General features: G+C 39.3%; 1 protein-coding gene across 1 annotated transcript in view; it reads left to right on the forward strand.

Annotated features, from left to right (window-relative positions):
- KIF13B (kinesin family member 13B) overlaps positions 1-18570 on the forward strand; it is a 165063-nt gene that overhangs the window by 49522 nt on the left and 96971 nt on the right. The window contains exons 3-8 of the mRNA XM_053910793.1: positions 2817-2829; positions 6974-7034; positions 9599-9691; positions 10784-10964; positions 14304-14391; positions 17107-17241. Coding sequence (XP_053766768.1) covers positions 2817-2829; positions 6974-7034; positions 9599-9691; positions 10784-10964; positions 14304-14391; positions 17107-17241 — 571 coding nt within the window. The remainder of the gene's footprint in view (positions 1-2816; positions 2830-6973; positions 7035-9598; positions 9692-10783; positions 10965-14303; positions 14392-17106; positions 17242-18570) is intronic.

The raw sequence follows: 18570 nt of genomic DNA on the forward strand, positions 1-18570 counted from the left end.
CTGAGCCACACCAGCTAGGGCTCTTTTTTTGGAAAAAAAAAACAAATTATTGATTGATTTTAGAGAGAGAGAAAGAGAGAGATTTGTTGTTCTACTTATTCATGCATTCATTGGTTGATTCTTGGCTATTCTCTGACCAGGGATCAAACCCGCAACCTCAATGTATCGGGTCAACACTCTAACCAACTGAGCTACCCGGCCAGAACTGAAGGTATTTCAAAATGAACTTAAGCCACAGCCACAATATAAAATAATTCAGCTCAGCTGAGATACTAAGACTTTCATGTTTTTACCTTGTGACATCTCTTTTCATTGGTTAGGGGTAGTTTTTCTTTGCTTCCTAAATCTCCACTGTGATCTGGGTAGCTGAGGTTTCTTATTAAGGAATTTTGGGATAAGTGAGGCATTGCTGGACTGGATGGCAGCTATATTTTGAAAGGTTTTGTTTAATTAATTAATTTACTTATTTATTTTTGTACAGAGCTGTAATTACATCTTTGGGTTTCCAATGACTCTGTAGGTTATTTGAGCTTTACTCTTGTAGCACCAGAATCCCTAGCTGGAAACTTAGCTCTGTAATTAATTTACTGGTTTGTTTCTGTTTTTATTATTATGTTTGAATTTAGGTTAGTCCCATGAATTCTTCTGCTATGTGCCATGTATTATTGAATTCCATGTTTGATGGTTGTTGCCTAGGAAGAGCTGATTTTTGTATAAAAATATTTAAAATTGAAATATCATAACAAATATCTTATTTTTCTCTCAGAAAAGACAGTTTGGAATTTTTGTTAATAATATGAATAAGTAAACTTGTAATGGCATAAGCACCAAGTGGTAACATTTTATTAGGTAATAATTAGAATAGAGGAAAGTAATCCATGGAAATGTTTCTGTTAGCAGGAGCAGTTGTTAATGTATGACTCATAGATTCTTAAGTCTCGAGGCTGTTCTGACCAGTGTGGAAGAGGACCAGAACATGGACTTGGGAGTCAGGAGACCTAGTTTTGCATCCCAGATTCGTTGTTGCTTATTCTTATATCTTGGACAGGTCATTTAACTTTTCTGAGCCTTAAGTTTCATCTGTAAAACTGGAATAATAAGAGCATCTTGCACCCTGGCTGGTGTGGCTCAGGGGATTGAGAGCTGGACTGCAAACCAAAGGGTCACCAGTTCAATTCCCAGCCAGGGCACATGCCTGGTTTGTGGGCCAGGTCCCCAGCAGGGGGCGTGCAAGAGGCAACCACACATCTATGATTCTCTCCCACTCTTTCTCCCTCCCTTCTCTCTAAAAATAAATTTAAAACATAAATCTTAAAAAAAGAGCATCTTGCAAAGTTATTGTGGGAATTAAGTAGCATGCAATGTGCCTGGCCTAATATAGGCATTCCATATATGCTGTCTCTGTTCTGACCTCCAGCTAGGTTATAACTAAGCTGTCTGCAGTTGATGAGAATCTGTTTTGCTTACAAAGACCTATAAAAAGATGATAGCATGTGTCAGTAACCTCTACCAGTATTTCACAAGTCTTTTCCTAGGGAAGTTTTTCCTTATCTCTTATTCCAGAGAAATTATTTTATATGTTCGCCTCATTAGCTGTTACTCCAAATCTATTAGACAAGTGTCACCCATTTGTGAGATGCTCCTGCATGTTTTAGTGTTCTTACTTGAAATCATTTGATACAAATAACATTAAATTTATTTTAGGAGAAAGTCTTCTATGAGACCAAGGGAGAAGGAAATGTACAGCAGTTGGAAGGATGCATTTCCACGTATAGTTTTCTTTCAAGTTTTAGGTTTGAGTTGGCCTCTGATCCTCTGAGAGAGACCAACTCTTCCCAAAGTTTTGGTCATTGTTCCTGTTTCATTCTGGTTTCAAAAGTGCTTTCACTTATTTTTAAATGTTCTGATTTTAATGCATTGTTATTTTGTAAATGAATATCATTCTTTTCAGGAATGACACACCGAAGCGTTTAGAGCTGAAGGGGCATGTCTGCAGCTTACTCTCAGATGGTTAAGGAAAAATACATTGTGTGTGTGTGTGTGTGTGTGTGATTGCTGTCTACATATAGAGCAGGGGAGAAGCAGGGAGGGGGAGAATGCTGTGGTAGCTCTGGCAGTGTTAACAGTTGGTGGATTTGGGTGAAGGGATTCTTTGTGCTTTCCATACAACTTTTCTCTAATTTTGGAACTATCTCAAAATTACATTGGATTGAGATATATTCCTGTCCTCTGAGGAGATCTGAGGGGCAGTTTCAGAGAGAGGGAGGTTAGAAGCACCTGGGGAAGCACAGACAATAAGGAATAAGTGAGTAATTCAGTAAATTCACTGGCAATAAAATTAAAATCAGTTGTTCTTTAATGTAACCTTTTTTTTCTTAGCCAGAACAGAATTCATTTTGTGTAGAAGGCTCTGTATAGATACAGAGTAAGCTCCTTCTGTATCAAAACAGAGAAAACTAATTGGAAGTGAAATCAGATGATGAAAAGTAAAGAATTTTTAAATACACAGGGATAAAAAGAATGTGTAAGACAGAAATATTAGTACTCTAAAAATTATCTAGTGCTTGGGTAATCTTTCTTATACCTGAGATACAAGTTAGCATTCTACCCTACTAGTTAATAGATGGATATGAATTGATCCTTTACTTTAAATTGCTATTTGGTTTCAAAATTAATATTTTGTACTCTTAAGAAAAATTTACATGGTATTTATTATCATTTTTGTCCTTCCAAAAGAGTCTTCTAAACTAAAAAAATATTTTTGAACCTTCTCCCTTTTCTTTCATGTCAACGATGACATCTCTTTGGGGAATCAGAAGCCAGCCAAAGGTAAGCGATTTGGTGTATGATGGGATGCTTGTAAACATCTTAGGTGCATATTTTTGAAGTATTGGTAACTTTATTCTCAGAAGTATTTTTTCTCTGTCCCTTTTGTAAAAGTAACGCGAGCTCTCAGCCTGTTCATAAATCGGAAGCCATTTATTGACGTAGAAGGGACTGGAGGTTTATGGAAAAACTGTATTTGTACTTTGACCAAGTATGGCTGGTCTCCTGGCAGCTACAACACAGATTCCTTTTGTGCTCTGCTGTTCACCATGGACTGGTTCGAAACTGGTCGTTCCACACTGTGGTCAGAACAGGGCCAGGCAGACTCATCCTCCCAAGACAGCTGGGGCCACAGTCTCAAGCCAAAGAAACCTGTCCTGGCCCGCGGCTTTCTCACAGGGCCATGCTCCCATTTCAGGTTTGACCCCAGATTCTGAAGCACCCCCAGTGGGCTGTGCCAGCCCCTGAGCTCAGGCACCTTAGCCGTGTGCCAGAGTGGGCGTCAGGACTGTGTTTTCGAATTGACCATGCTCCGAAGTCACTTGGAACTTTCCAGGAAATTCAGATTTTTATCTGCATTCTTGGAGTTTGGGAGTGTATGGTTGAATTGTAGTTCCATTCTCTACTATTGTTGCTAAAACATGTATAGACATGGCTATTTGGGACTGTGAATGATTTAAAAAAATAGTATAATATGACACTCATGTCTTTATATATGTGAAACTAACTCTATTAGTTTTATCTCATCTTTTTTATATTAAGGTGTTGGATTATTTTTGTTTTCTTATTTTTTGATGGAGTTGGGGCTGGTGATTTCAATAAAGATATGAAGAAACATTACATGACTATTTTAAAACTATTCATGTTTTATTTAATGCAACTGTATATTAATGTTTAGAGAAAGTGCGTTGACATAAAAACTATGGAAGGACCAACACCACATTAGTAACGGTGTTGACCTGTAGGGAGTGGTGTGCTTGGTGAATGGCAGGCGTTTATTTTTTACTTTATGCTTCTGTGTTATTTGACTTTGTTATAATATATTTGTGATTTTTCCCTATTACTCGAAAAAAGTTTTTATTTTTTTAATTTTTAAGAATACATGTTTATTTAGAAAGAAACAGGCTGGTCTGCTTTAGGAAATCCATGGCTGGAAGATCCCTATAATAATTTATAAAATTGCTAAAACTTAAAGAGGACCATTCAGTGTTGTTAGTAAGAACTAAGGGTTCATTAGTTTCCAACTTTGTACCAGGCTGTGGGGCTTTCAAAAAATTGGGAGAATAAAGCTAATTTAGACCAGTAGTAGAGAACCTAATGGTGAGCAGGCACTGGCTCGAAGGCTGGGTTCAACCCCCAGGCCCCCCCTGCTGCCGGCCACCAGGTTCTTAACTTCCTGGTACCGCCATGTCCTTTGTACCTCAGTGACCTAGCATGGAGTTTTTAGCTGTTATAGTTACTTTAGTGATAGCTTCTCTACTGGAATTGAGAATAAGAAATTCAGTTGTTTAAGGAATCCCTAAATTAAAAAGAGAAAGAAAAAAGAGCAACTCATAGCAATGGAGAGAGGAGTGCCATTCAGAGCCTGATCTTCGACACGTGCACGTGTACGGGGCTCCAAGAGAAGAGTCAGGATGGTTTCTACTTGACCTTATCAAGAACAGGTTAAATAAAACGATCAGAGATAGAGCTGGAAGCTGGAACAGAAGAAACTTAATTTGAGCTTCACATCTTATTTAATCTTACCATGCTGAAATGATTCTCACCTGGCTGATGAATGTAGTTTGAAAAGCAGCCCCTACCCAAAAATCTTGGTCCTTGGGGACCAAATTGCACCTTCCTTCTTCTTTTCCTCCTCTCCCTGTTGGAGAATTGCTGACACAGTGAGCCACCACCATTACTGATAGATATATGTTCAGCTCTGGAAAAACGTTGAGAATTAGTAATGTACCATGTGGTACTGCAGCTGGGTGGTAGCTTCTGGGTCCCAGGGCCCTGCCCCTTGGCTGTTGCCAGCCATTGGGCTTCTGCTTGCCTTCCTGCCTGTCTTCTGCATCACTGCCCCATCCCAAGGAACGTAGGCCTGCTATTTTGCACAAAGTATGGGTGGTCTGATCCTTCCCTGCTTTGAAGGTGTTTTTATTTTTATTTCTTTTTAATCAATTTTTTTCTAGATTCCAGGCATTTAAAATTTTTTGTCAGTTACCGTCGACATTCCATACTTCAGGTGTACAGCACAGTGGTTAGACGTTTATATAACTGATGAAGTGACCCCCTCCCCGATCAATGTAGCACCCGCCCGACACCGTACATAGTGTTACAGTATTGTTGACTACATTCCTACGCTGAACTTGACATCCCTTGGCTATTTTGTAACTGCCATTTTGTACTTCTTAATCCTTTTTGGAAGTGTTTTTAAGCAGTCATCCTGTTGGTGGCCCCAGGGTCCCCTCTTGCTCATTCAGCTGTTGGCCTGGTGCACCCACTCCCAGAACGGCTCTGTGCAGCCATCTCCTGCTGCGGGGTTCTGTCTGTTGTCTTGCTGGGGCTCCCACTCTGCCTCACTCCCCATCAGTCTCACTGCAACTATTTTCCAGGTATTCTCAATTTCTCATCCAGGTGTAATCAAGCAATTTTGCTTTCAAAAGCTTGCTCTTCTTCCCCTCTTCTTTTCCCTTTTGGGCCCTTCCCCTCCCTCTCTCCATCGTGAGTTAATTTCAGGTGGGATGGGGATATGTGGTATATTTAATTTGCCATCCTAATCTAACTTCCTTTGTTAAAAAATTAACTTTAAGACAAGACTTGGTTCAGATAACCTTGTGAGTTCACACAGAAACATTCTCCTGCCAACTCCAAACTCATAGTAGGGACAGATAAAATACTTTCAAATATTAAAATCACATCATATTCAAACACAACATATGTAACTTTGGAGAGCAGCAGCAAGCTGGGGCTGAAGCAGCATCTTTACTGGTCCTTGGGATCAGACAGAGGTTCTCAGAGGTGGTAGAAGTTTAACTCTTGCAGATTACAAAGGGTGCTGGTGTATGGTTGAGGGCTGGAGAATTGCACGAAGGCTTAAAGAGTGGGTTTTGGCCACCAGTCCTGAGCCAGTGTCTGTGTAAATAGGGAGTAGAGACGTCACTGGGCTTTGGGAAGACCACAGTCTGGACTTCGGTAGCTGGGGTGGCACCAGGGCTCGTCCTATCAAGGTGGCCAGAGGGAGAGGGAAAAAATAAGCTCTCCGTAACCCACAAAACACAAACCGCCCGTGCACTTGTAGGCCAGGATACAAGGACACGGAGGAAACCTGTCACTGGGGGCAACAGACGTACTGAGTGGGAACATTAGAATGCAAGCAGAAGTGAATTTAAAAATAATCACACTTCGAATCCTTGAAAAGACTAAACTATAAAACCTGAATTGCAAAAAATGAAAAACACTTTTCAGATTTCCAAAAAAGTGCCTATTTTAGAAAGTAGTAAATGTAAACAGTCTAAACAAATCCATTTGTAATGTCCCAGCAACTGTATAATCTTCCTACTTTTTATCTGTGTAGGCTCTTGTACAAGCACGGGCCCATGGTCCAGACTCCCGTGACTTTTACACTAACATGCAAACATTCGTACCAGTCTTTTACATTCTGGAAGCTATACAGTGTTGCACACCCATGTGTTATAATTTATTTAGAGAATCTGCTATTTCATAGCTATTTTCAACTTGCTATAGTAATCATCTTTACATTTTGTTTTTCAAAAATATTTTCATTTTTTCTGAGAAAAATAAAAATAGACTACATAAAAGTGCAAAGAAGAAAACAACACTCATCATGCAGAAATATACTTTGTGTGTAACTGCGTGTGTGTAGTAGCCATCATATTGTACACATTGTTTTGTAACCTTCTCTTTTTTCATTTAACGTTGGGAAGTTTTCCATGTGAAGTAAAGATTTGTATCATCTGTAGGGTGCTTATTGTGCATTGTACGACTATACTATAAATAATTGAAAAACCTTCATTGTGGGACAGAAAATTGTTTTCATTGCACTGTTATGAACAGTTATCAATGTTATGACATTGTTATAATATTGTAAGCATGTTAAGGTTCTGTGCTTAGTACACACACTGTTATTTTCATTTTTCAACAGGTGTTTGCATACGACCATTGTTTCTGGTCTATGGATGAATCTGTCAAAGAAAAGTATGCAGGTAAGAGAACAGCATCCTTTTAACTACTGATAATATAGAAAAGGTGTTTTAATATTTTTCCATAATTCATCATAGTTTCACTTTGTATAACTCTAAAAACTACACAGAGAATTTCCTCTGATCCTTGCCATTGGAGTTGTTACTTCGGTTGGGGAACGTGGGCTTCACAGTGTATGTACTGTTTGTGGCTGAAGATGACACAGTTAGATCAATAGGCCGAGGTTTTCTTACCCTCATCCCCAGGCCTTACATGGCGCCAGTGGCACACAGCAGTCACTTAGATTCCCTTAGATGCTCTGTGATGTGCTTAGAGGGGCAGCTTGGTGTGACGAATGCCGAGCCACGGAGAAAATGGAGCCTCGAGTGTGAGCCAGGCTCTACTCCTGACTGCCCCCCGTGACTGAGTGAGTCACTGAAGCCTTCACTGCTCTGTTTTCTCTCTGATGAAGAGGACCACACCATGTTCTTTCGACATTTGCTCTAGAATTCTATTATTCTCTTACTCTCTTCAGTGACGACTGTCTCAAGCCCCTTTTCACCACAAGTGTAGGACTACAGTGACAGCCTTTTATTTCCTTTACTCCTAACTGCTTACAACACCTGTTTCTAAGCAATCCCTTTTAGATATTGCGTGTCATATTGTATTGGCTTTTATCATGAAAACAGTAGTACTACAGCTGTTTCAAAAGTTAAGGTTAATTCAGTCTAGCTGGGCGATGATGACTTTAAGGAATGCTTTAGTATCGGAAGTATGATGTTGATGTACTAATCTGGTAAAATAACTAGGAAGCGAGGCATAATGGAATGCTATTTATAGCATTTAAAACATAACAAACATAACAGCATCCAGGTCTCTCATATTGAAAGTGTGTCCAGATCCCAATCTAGTTCGTGGGGGCAGAGGTATTTCCCCTCTGTCACCAACAAGCAATGCTGCAGGCAAAAGGAGGATGTCCTATAATTCAGTTAAATTCTGACACTGATTACCTGGCAGCATCAGATCCCCCAGGTTAAGACTGCCCCCCACCTCAATGCCCCACTTCAGATACCTGTCTCAAGTCCAGGTTGTTACCTGTGCTTCTGATCAACCAGCATAAACTAGAGATTCCGGTGATCCCCTCCTTGGACTAAAAACACCGGTCACAAGTTCAGGTTGTTGCCTATACTTCAGGCCAATTGGCTATAAATCAGAGTTTCCCACCACCACCTCCTTCGGTTCAATTAATTTGCTAGAGTGTCTCACAAAACTCAGAGAAACATGTTACTTCTAGGTTGCCAGTTTATTATAAAAAGGTATAACTCAGGAATAGGCAGATGGAAGAGACGCATAGGGCAGGGTATGGAGAAAGGGCAGGTAACTCCCATCCTCTCTCCAGATGCACCTCTCTCCCCAAATCTGCACGTGTTCACCTACCTGGAAGCTTTCCAAACCCTGTCCTTTTTGGTTTTTATGGAGGTTTCATTATATACAAGATGTGAGTGATTAAATCATTGGCCATTGATGATTGATTCTCTCTCCAGCCCCTCCCCTCTCCCCAGAGGGGAGGGGGACTGAAAGTTCTAACCCTCTAATCACATGATTGGTTCTCCGTCCAACCAGCCCCCATGCATGGGTTCGACCCAAAAGTCACCTCATTAATATAAAAAAAGACATATTTTTAACTTTTAATACTTAGAAAATTCTAAGGCATATGAATGACCAAATATGTATTTCTTATAAATCACAGTATCACTACAATATTCAAGACTCAAGGTTGAGTGGCATATTTAATTTAGCCTGTAGAGGAATGTTTGACCCTATTATTTATGTCCATGATAGAAGAAAGCTGGAAGAAATTTTCAATATCTTCCACCCTCTCCTAGCTGGTATATATTTTAGACTCTGTAATTTAAATTTGCCACTGAGAAAAGAAAAAAAAAACAAAGAGTCCCTGGAGAATTACTGCTGGTTACCGTGGACCACTGGTTCCAAACGTTTGGCAACAGAAGTAAAACAAGCTACCCGTGAATTTAACCACAACTATATGTTTTTATAAAGACACTTGAAGTTTTGTTCCAGGGTAGTAGTTTCTGCCTGGTAAGGCCATTTCTGCCTTATAAACTTGTTTTAAAAATAAAAAGTAAATGTTTCCAAATGAAAAAAAATTATTATTGAGGAAAAGGAGAGGGGATTTGTATGTGTGATTGTTTTGAACTCTAGTACCTGCTGAATAAAGTATTAGCTGAGTGATACATAGTTCATTTCAGGTCCACCTAGGTCCGAAGTTTAAATTTTGTATACTTAGGATCACAGTTTCCTAAATTAGCAGTTCATTAGTTTTTTGCATTGCAGAAGATTTTGGTCAAGTTCATGTTAACAGGAACTTTTTGCTCCGTTTGTCTGTGTGCTAACTAGAAATCCCCTGAAGAACATTATCCTTTGGAAGCATTCATCAAGTTTAAAAATCTTTTTTGGAGATAAGCTGAAAAGAAGTACATTTTTGAGAGTTTTGTTTGTTTTTTTCTTTAATTATTCATCTGTGGTTTTGCTTAAAACATCCTTTCTCTCTCTCTCTGTCTTTTAGGTCAAGATGATGTTTTTAAGTGCCTCGGAGAGAATATTCTTCAAAATGCTTTTGATGGCTATAATGCGTGTATCTTTGCCTATGGACAGACTGGTAATATTAAATATGCTTTTTTTTGAGCCTTAAGGGTCATAACAGAGAATATACCAAAAAGGATACATATCGTTAGCATCTTATCAGTTACGATTGATAAGGAGCATTTTGACATCTGTACCTCTGTGGTCAACAGGAAAGAAAATTGACTCAAAGCCAAGGAGTCGCTACATTAAGGGCATACTGTGTGGCTTGTCCAGTTGAAAACTATTCTTCATGGACAGAGGCTTATATTTTTCAGAGGCAGTGTGTGTAATGGTTACAAGAGAAAAGAGTCTTACCCAGGCCATCCCAGCTCCAGCCCTGTTCCTGCCATTGACTAGCTGTGAAACTTGCACCTTAGTTTCCTTATCTGTGAAATGTTGACAACCTTCCTTTCAGGGTTGTCACAATGAGTTAACTTGTGAAAACTTCTAGAGAAGGCCTGGGGCCTAGGAGGAAGTGGCGTGTTAGTTTGAGGTATCATGATACTGATAAAGTGACGGGTGACAAAAGCAGCAACTTGTATTTAAAGGTGTGTTTACAAAATCACTGCTATAAAAAGGGGGAAGAGTTATACTAAGGCCTATGAGTGCTTGAATTTTTTTCTTTCTGTTTTCTGGTGTTTCCTAAATTGTCCTTAATGAACATGTAGTCTTGTTACAATGGAGAAAATAACTTTATAGTAGAAAAATATTACACTGGTTTCTACACCATTGCCAAAGTAGAGTACTTTGCTCTGGGACTTATAAGGATAACATACATTTTTGGTAGTGTGGTTAGTGGTTGAGAGCAGGCACAATAATATTACTGATCAGTGGATCTTCCCAGTTTGTCTTAGAAAACCATTTTTCATTTGGTTTAGGTAACTTTTTAAACTCGGAAGGTGCGTAAAGAAGGTTTTTGTTTTCTTCCTAAAGCATATTTACTTTTGACTTTTACATGTGCAATAGGAAAGCTTCAGTACTTAGTCTCATCATTATATTTGGGTATATTTCGTATTTTATTTTGGGTATTTTCCTAAGTGCTAGTAATGTATTATGAGCACTGGAAAGAGGTTTAAGTATTTCAGCATCTCAGAGAGACAGTAATAACTGTGATTTTCTTTTTTAGGGTCTGGAAAATCTTACACTATGATGGGGACAGCTGACCAACCTGGACTGATCCCAAGACTTTGTAGTGGGCTCTTTGAACGGACTCAGAAAGAGGAAAACGAGGAGCAGAGTTTTAAAGTGGAAGTGTCCTATATGGAAATTTATAATGAAAAAGTCAGAGACCTTCTTGATCCCAAAGGGTAAATAGCTTCGAGGCTTTCATATTATAATATTATGGACCAAAACAGACTTGATAAATTGGCTTAATGAAATTTTTTTATATTGCATTCTGGTAGAGTTGTTTATCTAGTTATTGTCTTTGTGATTGTATCTAGTTGTCTAGTTATTGTTGTGATTTGCTGTTAGTTTCATTGAGTGGCTTCCTGCAGCCGATTCTGGGCTTTGGAAGTGTGGGCGAAGGTGGGGCAGAGAAGTGTGATCGAGCAGCATGCGTTTGGGTCACACTGCCTTTCTCATATGCGTCCAAAGCCACAAACAAAAAATGTGTAAAGAAAATTAAGTTACTTAGTATCAGGGTAACTGGTGTCCTGAATCGTGTAGGTTATTAGTATTTTTTTAACCAAGAAATTTCAGGGGGAATTCAGCTGTTTGGTGACAGGCTGTGAAGTGAGAGGGAGGTATATGAGTATGAAACCTGGACTTTAGGATAGTTAATTTTAAAGATCTGGATTTTAAAAGGTCCCATTTTATGACATAGACTTTGAAACAGGAGTGGCTCACAAGTATTAGGAAGCCTTAAAAAATGCTGTTGTCACTCTGTAGTCATATCTGAACCTCATGAGGAAGATGAGGTCTCTGAGGAAATCTGTTCACCGCACAGTGTTCTCTGAGTTCAGATTTTAAGGAAGTGCAACAAATGGAGAGAAAGAAACAGATAATAACCACAGCTTGTGGCTTATTGATGTAAATACAGTGTTCGGGAGGTCAAAGAGCCACGGGAACCGGGGCTTGCACGCGGAGGATGATGAGGGGGCATGTATTATGTTTGGTGAAGGGGCTGGTCCAGGGAAGATGGTGTTAGAGGCGTTGAATCATAGTGAATCATCGTTCAATCAAAGTGAGTATCTTTACCCAGAGAAGGGGAAGATTCAATAGAATGTGCTTGATAAATTTTGTGCTGGGTAGGAGTTTGTTCACAGTGAAATTAGGAGAGAACCAGCCAATCAAGCACAGGGGACAGGTCATGCCAAAGTATGCTCAGAGAAGTCCCTTGTTTGGAGAGGGACCCAGCTGTCCAGTGTGGCTGGAGGGCTGTGTGCAGGGAAGTCAGCACAGCACAGAAGGAGACCAGAGGTAGGAAGGCTATGGCCTAAGCTCCCACATCTTGCTGAATGTTGTCCCTCGTACTTTTTCCGGCTGTACCCTGAATACTTTTTCTCACACCTTCATGTTTGTGAAGACCATCATTTTCTTAGAGATCCAGCGCACAGATACTCAGAAATTCTTAGCTGGCTCCATTCTTGTGTTTTGTATTCCACAGTACTTGTGTGGTGTAGCTTAAACTTTATCTACAGTTTTTTTCATAACCTTTCATAATTTCTTACACGTTTGTCTTGGGTATAGTTTAGTAATTAACAGCTTAGGCTTTGGATTTACCTAGCTCTGGATCTGGGTCCGTTATTTGTTAGCTGTTGACCGAGGTCTTAGGCCTTCTAGGCCTCACTTGTACAGAGGGTGTGATAATATTACAGATACCTCAGGGCTATGTGGAGGTAGACTGGGATGATACACCTGAGGTCTTAGAACCTTTATGGTGCATAGTAAGTGCTTGATAAGTGGTTTGCTGTTGTTGTCCCCCATGGGAGTGCTGGAGGTTTTTGTCGTGTTTCTGAACAGTTGAAGTAAATAGATTAAAAACTGTAAAAGTGATACCTTTTCAGTGAAAGACAAGATCACTTTTTATTTTTTCCCTAAGAAGCCTAAATTACTAGAATGCCGAGCACTTCAGGCTGTAGCCCCAAGCACAGGGGATCCCTCTCTGAGCTTTATTTCCTTTCACCTCTGCTAGCAAACTGGCAAATTCTTGCCAAACTTTCTCTCTCTCTCTATCGCTCCCTACTAACAGCAGCAAGAAGCAGCCAAAAGAAACCAGCATTGTGATTTTGTCAGTTTCCCTCAGAGCTCCAGGCCTGAAGATGTAACCTGCCGTCGAAGTTATTAGAGGGACCAGTTTGACCCAATGCTTTTCTATGGTTTGACGAAAGTCACCAGCTTTTAAGCCTGCAGTATCGATTTCCTAGACGCCTATCGCACAATTATTAAAGGATTGGTTGTACTTCTATGTACTTACCTACTTATCTAGTTTTATTTATTTACTTTTAAAAATTGTATTGTATTTTTTCCATTACCATTTATCACTCTTATGCCCCTCCCCCATTGCCCACAATCACCTCACTGTCACCCATGTTACAAGTCCTTTTACCTTTTTTGCTCAGTCCCGCCACCTGTTTTGTTACTCAAGTCCTAATTTTATTAATTCAGTATGCACTATTTGTAATAATGTAATTATGTTTTACTCAGGAGATAATACAGTATACATTGTCTTTAAAACAAAGGGGAAGGAAAAGGTTAGAATATATTCTGAAGTCAGAGCTAAGTTAAATAATTGTTCTATGTCTACTTTATGCACTGTTTTATCATAACAAGCAAAGTCTTAAGTGGTTGATCCTAGGGTGATAAAAGAGTCCAAATCACTAGAAAATATTGTTACATAAAATAAGAATCACTTGTAATCTCACATCAGCAAATATTTTTACAGTATAATGATTTTATATCTTAAAGAGTTTTTTGAGACACAATTCACATCATACAATCAGTCGTCAGCAAATATTCCTAATATTTTTGGATTAACTGTGGTATATGCTCTAGCTTTTTGGCAGATGTCCTTCACTGGGTTTATCAGTTCTTTGTTTGCTAAGAGGCTTATTTTTTAAAAAAATTATGACTGAGTATTTAATTTTATTGAAAACTTGATCCTCCATTTATTGAAATGACCTTGCATGTTTTTTTTTCCTCATTAGTCCATCAACGTGATAAAGGCCGTGACTCTTTTTCCAGTCTTAAAAAACCTGGCAGCCCTGAGATAAGCCCAATTTTAAGTTTTTCAGTCATCATCAGATTCATTATTTGTTGTCTTTTGCTTGTCTTTATCACGATGGGGGTTGGCCTGTAATTTTTCTTTTTTGCGCAGCTAACATGTATTGCATTTCTGCTCTCTGCACCACATTCTGTGATGGGACAGTTGGATTGTTTGTATTTGTTGGCCCTGCATTCTTTGTGGTAGTAAATAGACATCCCACAGTGTACCCTTTTCAGTGATGTGATATTTTACCACATTGTGAAGGTTTTGTTACTAGTCAAGATTTAAAATTTTGATTTAAATTCTTCTGGGATCAAGTCAGTTGGTTTTATTTATATGGGATCTTTGTTGAATTCAGTATGTATTTTATGGCACACAGCTGAGTCCTTTAAAAAACAGGTTGTTGTTTAAAAGTTGTTTCTTTGGTTTTAACGAACAGAAGCCGTCAAACGTTAAAAGTCAGAGAGCACAGTGTGCTGGGACCCTATGTCGATGGACTTTCTAAACTGGCTGTCACGAGCTATAAGGTAACAACGTCCTTTATGTGAACTAACCAAATTCATTGTAGCAGTTTTTTGTTTAATTTGTGATTACTATTATTTTTGAAATTAAAAAGTTACAGCACTTAATAAATCACTTAATAAATTATTTTTTACAACAGTTTTTACCTAAAAAGCTGTATATGGCTTTCGGGACAGTCAAACTGTGAAAGAAGGTGTTCATTTGCAAGACGCACCCATTCATCTGTTGCGAGACACACAATTTTTTCCTGTTTTACCAACTCCAAAGTTGTGATGTACTGTACGACGGTGAAGTCAGCTTTTTGTCTTCCCTTGTTGTCCATAAACTAATGAGGCTGCTGTGACTTGGCGGGTTTAATGACATCACGTGTACTGAGTTAAGTAGGAGGGGTTCAAAGCCTGTTTCTCATCTGAGAGAACCACTGACTGGCCTTCTGTCAGTTCTCTCCATTTCCAGACCTCACGGCTGTGCTCTGTGGGAACCCATCCGGCTTTGTGCACTGGGGAAGTGGGGGTGGGGTGGGGTGATTCAGTGTGATGGGCACTGAATTAAGAGTCAGGGAATGTTGATCTGGCGACACTTAATCCTTTTGTACAACTCCTGTATGACTCCATGTCATTTCCTGTACTTCACCCACCCTCTTTGTCCTAGTTTTTAAAGTGGAAATTAGTCTTACTGTTTGACTGTCTAATGAGGTAGGTACATTTGTTTTTTGTTCATTAGTCACTTCTATCATTTGATCATTGATACTTCATTTAGTAAATATTGGATCCCTGTCATGTGCCAGTCATTGTGCGAGGTGCTGAGGACATGAAAAATGAACGAGATGGCCCATTACCTCTGTAAGCTTCTGTAAGCTTCTTACAGATACTACACAGGTATTATAAACAGCATGGTTTATAGCGCTGTGACGGGTGTATATTCAGGGTTCAACGAAGTTTCAAGGAGCGTACCTAACGTAAGTGGCTATGCAGGTGTCCAGGGAGGGTGGTGTCTGGGAAGGCCTCCAGGAGGAGATCAGGTGGGTTAATCCATGTGAAAAGTCTTTGAAAACTCTAGAATATTTATATAAATGTTAGGTATTGTTAGTAAATATACTATTTCAAATAACGACCATTTGAGAGCATATTTGTACAACGTTGGAGAGAGATCAAGATTGTTTTGAGCACTCAGAGATTGAAAAGTATGGAAAGACCTTTTGTTGTTTAAAAAATTAAAAGGCTAAATACAGAGTTCGTGCATGAGACAACAGATTAGAGACCAATGAATAAATGCAGACTACACAGGGTAAGGCTTCCACATCTCAGGATTGTCAGATTTAATGGGTCCAAAATGGAGCTAGAATGGATCTAGAAAACTTGATGTTTTTTCCACCCTGGTACCTATCTATATCTCTTTTTGTAGTTAATGTTTTTAAGTTGAAGTGTTTTATTTATAATACTGACTTTGTCCTTAAACATTATTCTTCTTCATTTATACAGCACTTTAGGGTTTTCAAAGGTTTTTTATATGTGTCTGTGAGCTAGGATTGAGTTTGGCTGTATGTAACCGAAGCAGTGTAACAGGATTTAAGTTGCTTGGAATATGAGTTACTATGTTTTGATCATTCTGTCCTCAGTATCTTAAAATGTACCCGGCACATAGTAGGTGCTGTCAATATGTATTTGAGTGAACGAGTGAGTGGTGAAAGGGCTGGTGTGGTGATCCCAGAGATGCCATTAGGAACCTGGGTGTCAGCCAGCCTATGGCAATGCCCTCGTTCTCATAGTTTAAGATGGCTCTTAGAGCCAGGATGCAATGGCGTGCCGACTCCCTTGGAGAATTTCCAGTGGCCTGTATCGTACTTTACCTCTCATTCGCTAAAACTTACACTCCTATGGCCGGACTGAGCTTCAAGGGCATCTGGGAAATGTCCCTTATCTCTGCTGCAATATGCTCAGCTGAAGAGTGGGTTCCTTTACTGGAAAGAGGAGGAGACTGGATAAAAGAAGGCAACTAGTGGACTCTTTCACACATACCATCTTTATTGTTGCTCAGTTAAGCCCTTGGAAGGTAGATGGTGTTATAGCTCTGTATTGTTACTTACGAAACTGAAATTCAGACTGATTAAGTAACTGTTTTAGAGCATATGACATTTTTAAAAATGAAGATCACACGGTCCTTCTATATTGCAGCATGCTGTCTTCTGTTTTAGCAGTAATGGCAACAGAGTAGTGCAGGAAATTAGTCTCTTGAAGTTTTCATTTTTAAAAGAAGTTTTGGTAAGGTATACATACTCCAAGGTGGTAAGGTAATGCTCTGCCTGCTTGAGGGGGTGACAGATTACTTGTGCTTGTTGCTTATTCATGTAATCTGATTTGACAGTCAACTTTTATTGCTTCTATAATTAAAGAAACTAAATTTTTTTCAGATTGCTAGATTAGATGAGGATTGGCAGGGCATATTTGTCGATTTTGTGAGACTCAACACTTAATGTCTAAGCTTTTCTAACTCAGTCAAAGCTGCGACTCCGCACACACGGAACATGGCGTGTTTTGTTTGTTTTCATGGACAGTGTGGCTGTCGAGCTCTGTGGGGTTTCCTGTTCACTGAAAAATAAAGTGTGAATGCCAAATACATCTACCTAATAGTGCAACTTGTAAGGTATTTTTGTAGTATAGCAGTTTTAATACATATCAGGCGGATAACGAAGTGTGTGTCTGTGACTTGTTCTCACTTAGGATATTGAGTCTTTGATGTCTGAGGGTAACAAGTCCCGCACAGTCGCTGCAACCAACATGAACGAGGAGAGTAGCCGATCCCACGCAGTCTTCAAAATCACCCTCACACATACTTTGTTCGACGTGAAGTCTGGGGTAGGTGTTCAGATACCTGGCTTATTAAAAAGAGTCTCTGAAGTAGATCATGGTTTATCCTATTCCCTCCAGGTGTGAGATGACTTAAAATCCTAACCAAATGTATATCAATTAGGACACAGGACAGGAAACAGAAGCCATGCTGGGTGAACAGAAAGAGCTTTAAAGGAGGGATTTGGGTGATTGCAAAGTTGTTGCAGCACCTGAGGAGGAGGGGGTTCTAGACTGAATCTCCAAGAATAATTCCCAGATCATCACAGAGTCATAGACCAGGACGCTACCTCTGAGGCCACCACTATGCTGCGAGCTAGGAGTTCAGGCATGCCCCATAGCTGTGACCCAGGAGTTCATAGGTTCTTCCATGATCAAGGATCACACAGTCCTGCTTCCCAGCCGAACAACCCCCAAAGAGGCAGAGGATGGCCTCTGCTTTCCTTCTCTTTCCCAAATCTTAATCAAGTGTATCTGACTGACAGAACCTAAGCCACATCCTGAACCCCGGCCTGCAGGGGAGTCTGAGCAATGCAGTGTTAGCTCCACCCTCTCCAGCCGCAGGAAGGCAGAGCAGAAGTTATGCAAGCAAATGGTCCAAAGTCTTTGCCACAGCATTTTTTATTTACTTATTTTTTGAGCCTTAAACTATGATCGCTAATGGTAGAAGCTAATGTCAATACTCTAGCTGATTCAGTGGAGGTACTTTTGAAATATTACCTTCTGCTAAGCAGCTAAGTATCAGAAGGAATAAATTGCAGTAGGGAAACTATACTGTCAGATTGCTACATTTATGGAATAAATATGGAGTATTTGGTCTTCAAACTTATAAGAATAAATAGAACCAGAGATGTATGTGCTTCTACACATGGAAAACTTCTCTGTTGACTTACACATTTGTTTCCCTCTTTTAATATGAACTTTTGCATATTTTGTTATGATGTGTAACCCCAGCAAATCAGTTTCAAATACCAGAAGCTAAAATTATCACCTTGGCAAAGCGCTTTATTTTGGCAGGATTTTTATTTGCTGAAAGCATATTTTTCTTCTTTTACCATCACACCAAATATTAGTAAAACAACAAAAAGTTCTTTGTTTCCTATTTCCTTTTCAGCATGAAACAAAAAACATACTGAAGACTTTTTTTTAAGCCAAATGTAGTTTTGATTTGGGAAGCTGAATATCCTTTTGTGGCAACATGTTTATTTATGGAAATAAATACAAATGTATATTTTAAAGGAAAGGTTTTAAAATGATCCATCCTATAGGATTTGGCATTAATTTCCCATATTTTTTGTATTGCTGCTGAATTTAAAATGTTGCATGTGTGATTTAATA

This window comes from Desmodus rotundus, chromosome 9, assembly GCF_022682495.2.
Source record: "Desmodus rotundus isolate HL8 chromosome 9, HLdesRot8A.1, whole genome shotgun sequence".
NCBI classification, from domain to species: Eukaryota; Metazoa; Chordata; class Mammalia; order Chiroptera; family Phyllostomidae; genus Desmodus; species Desmodus rotundus.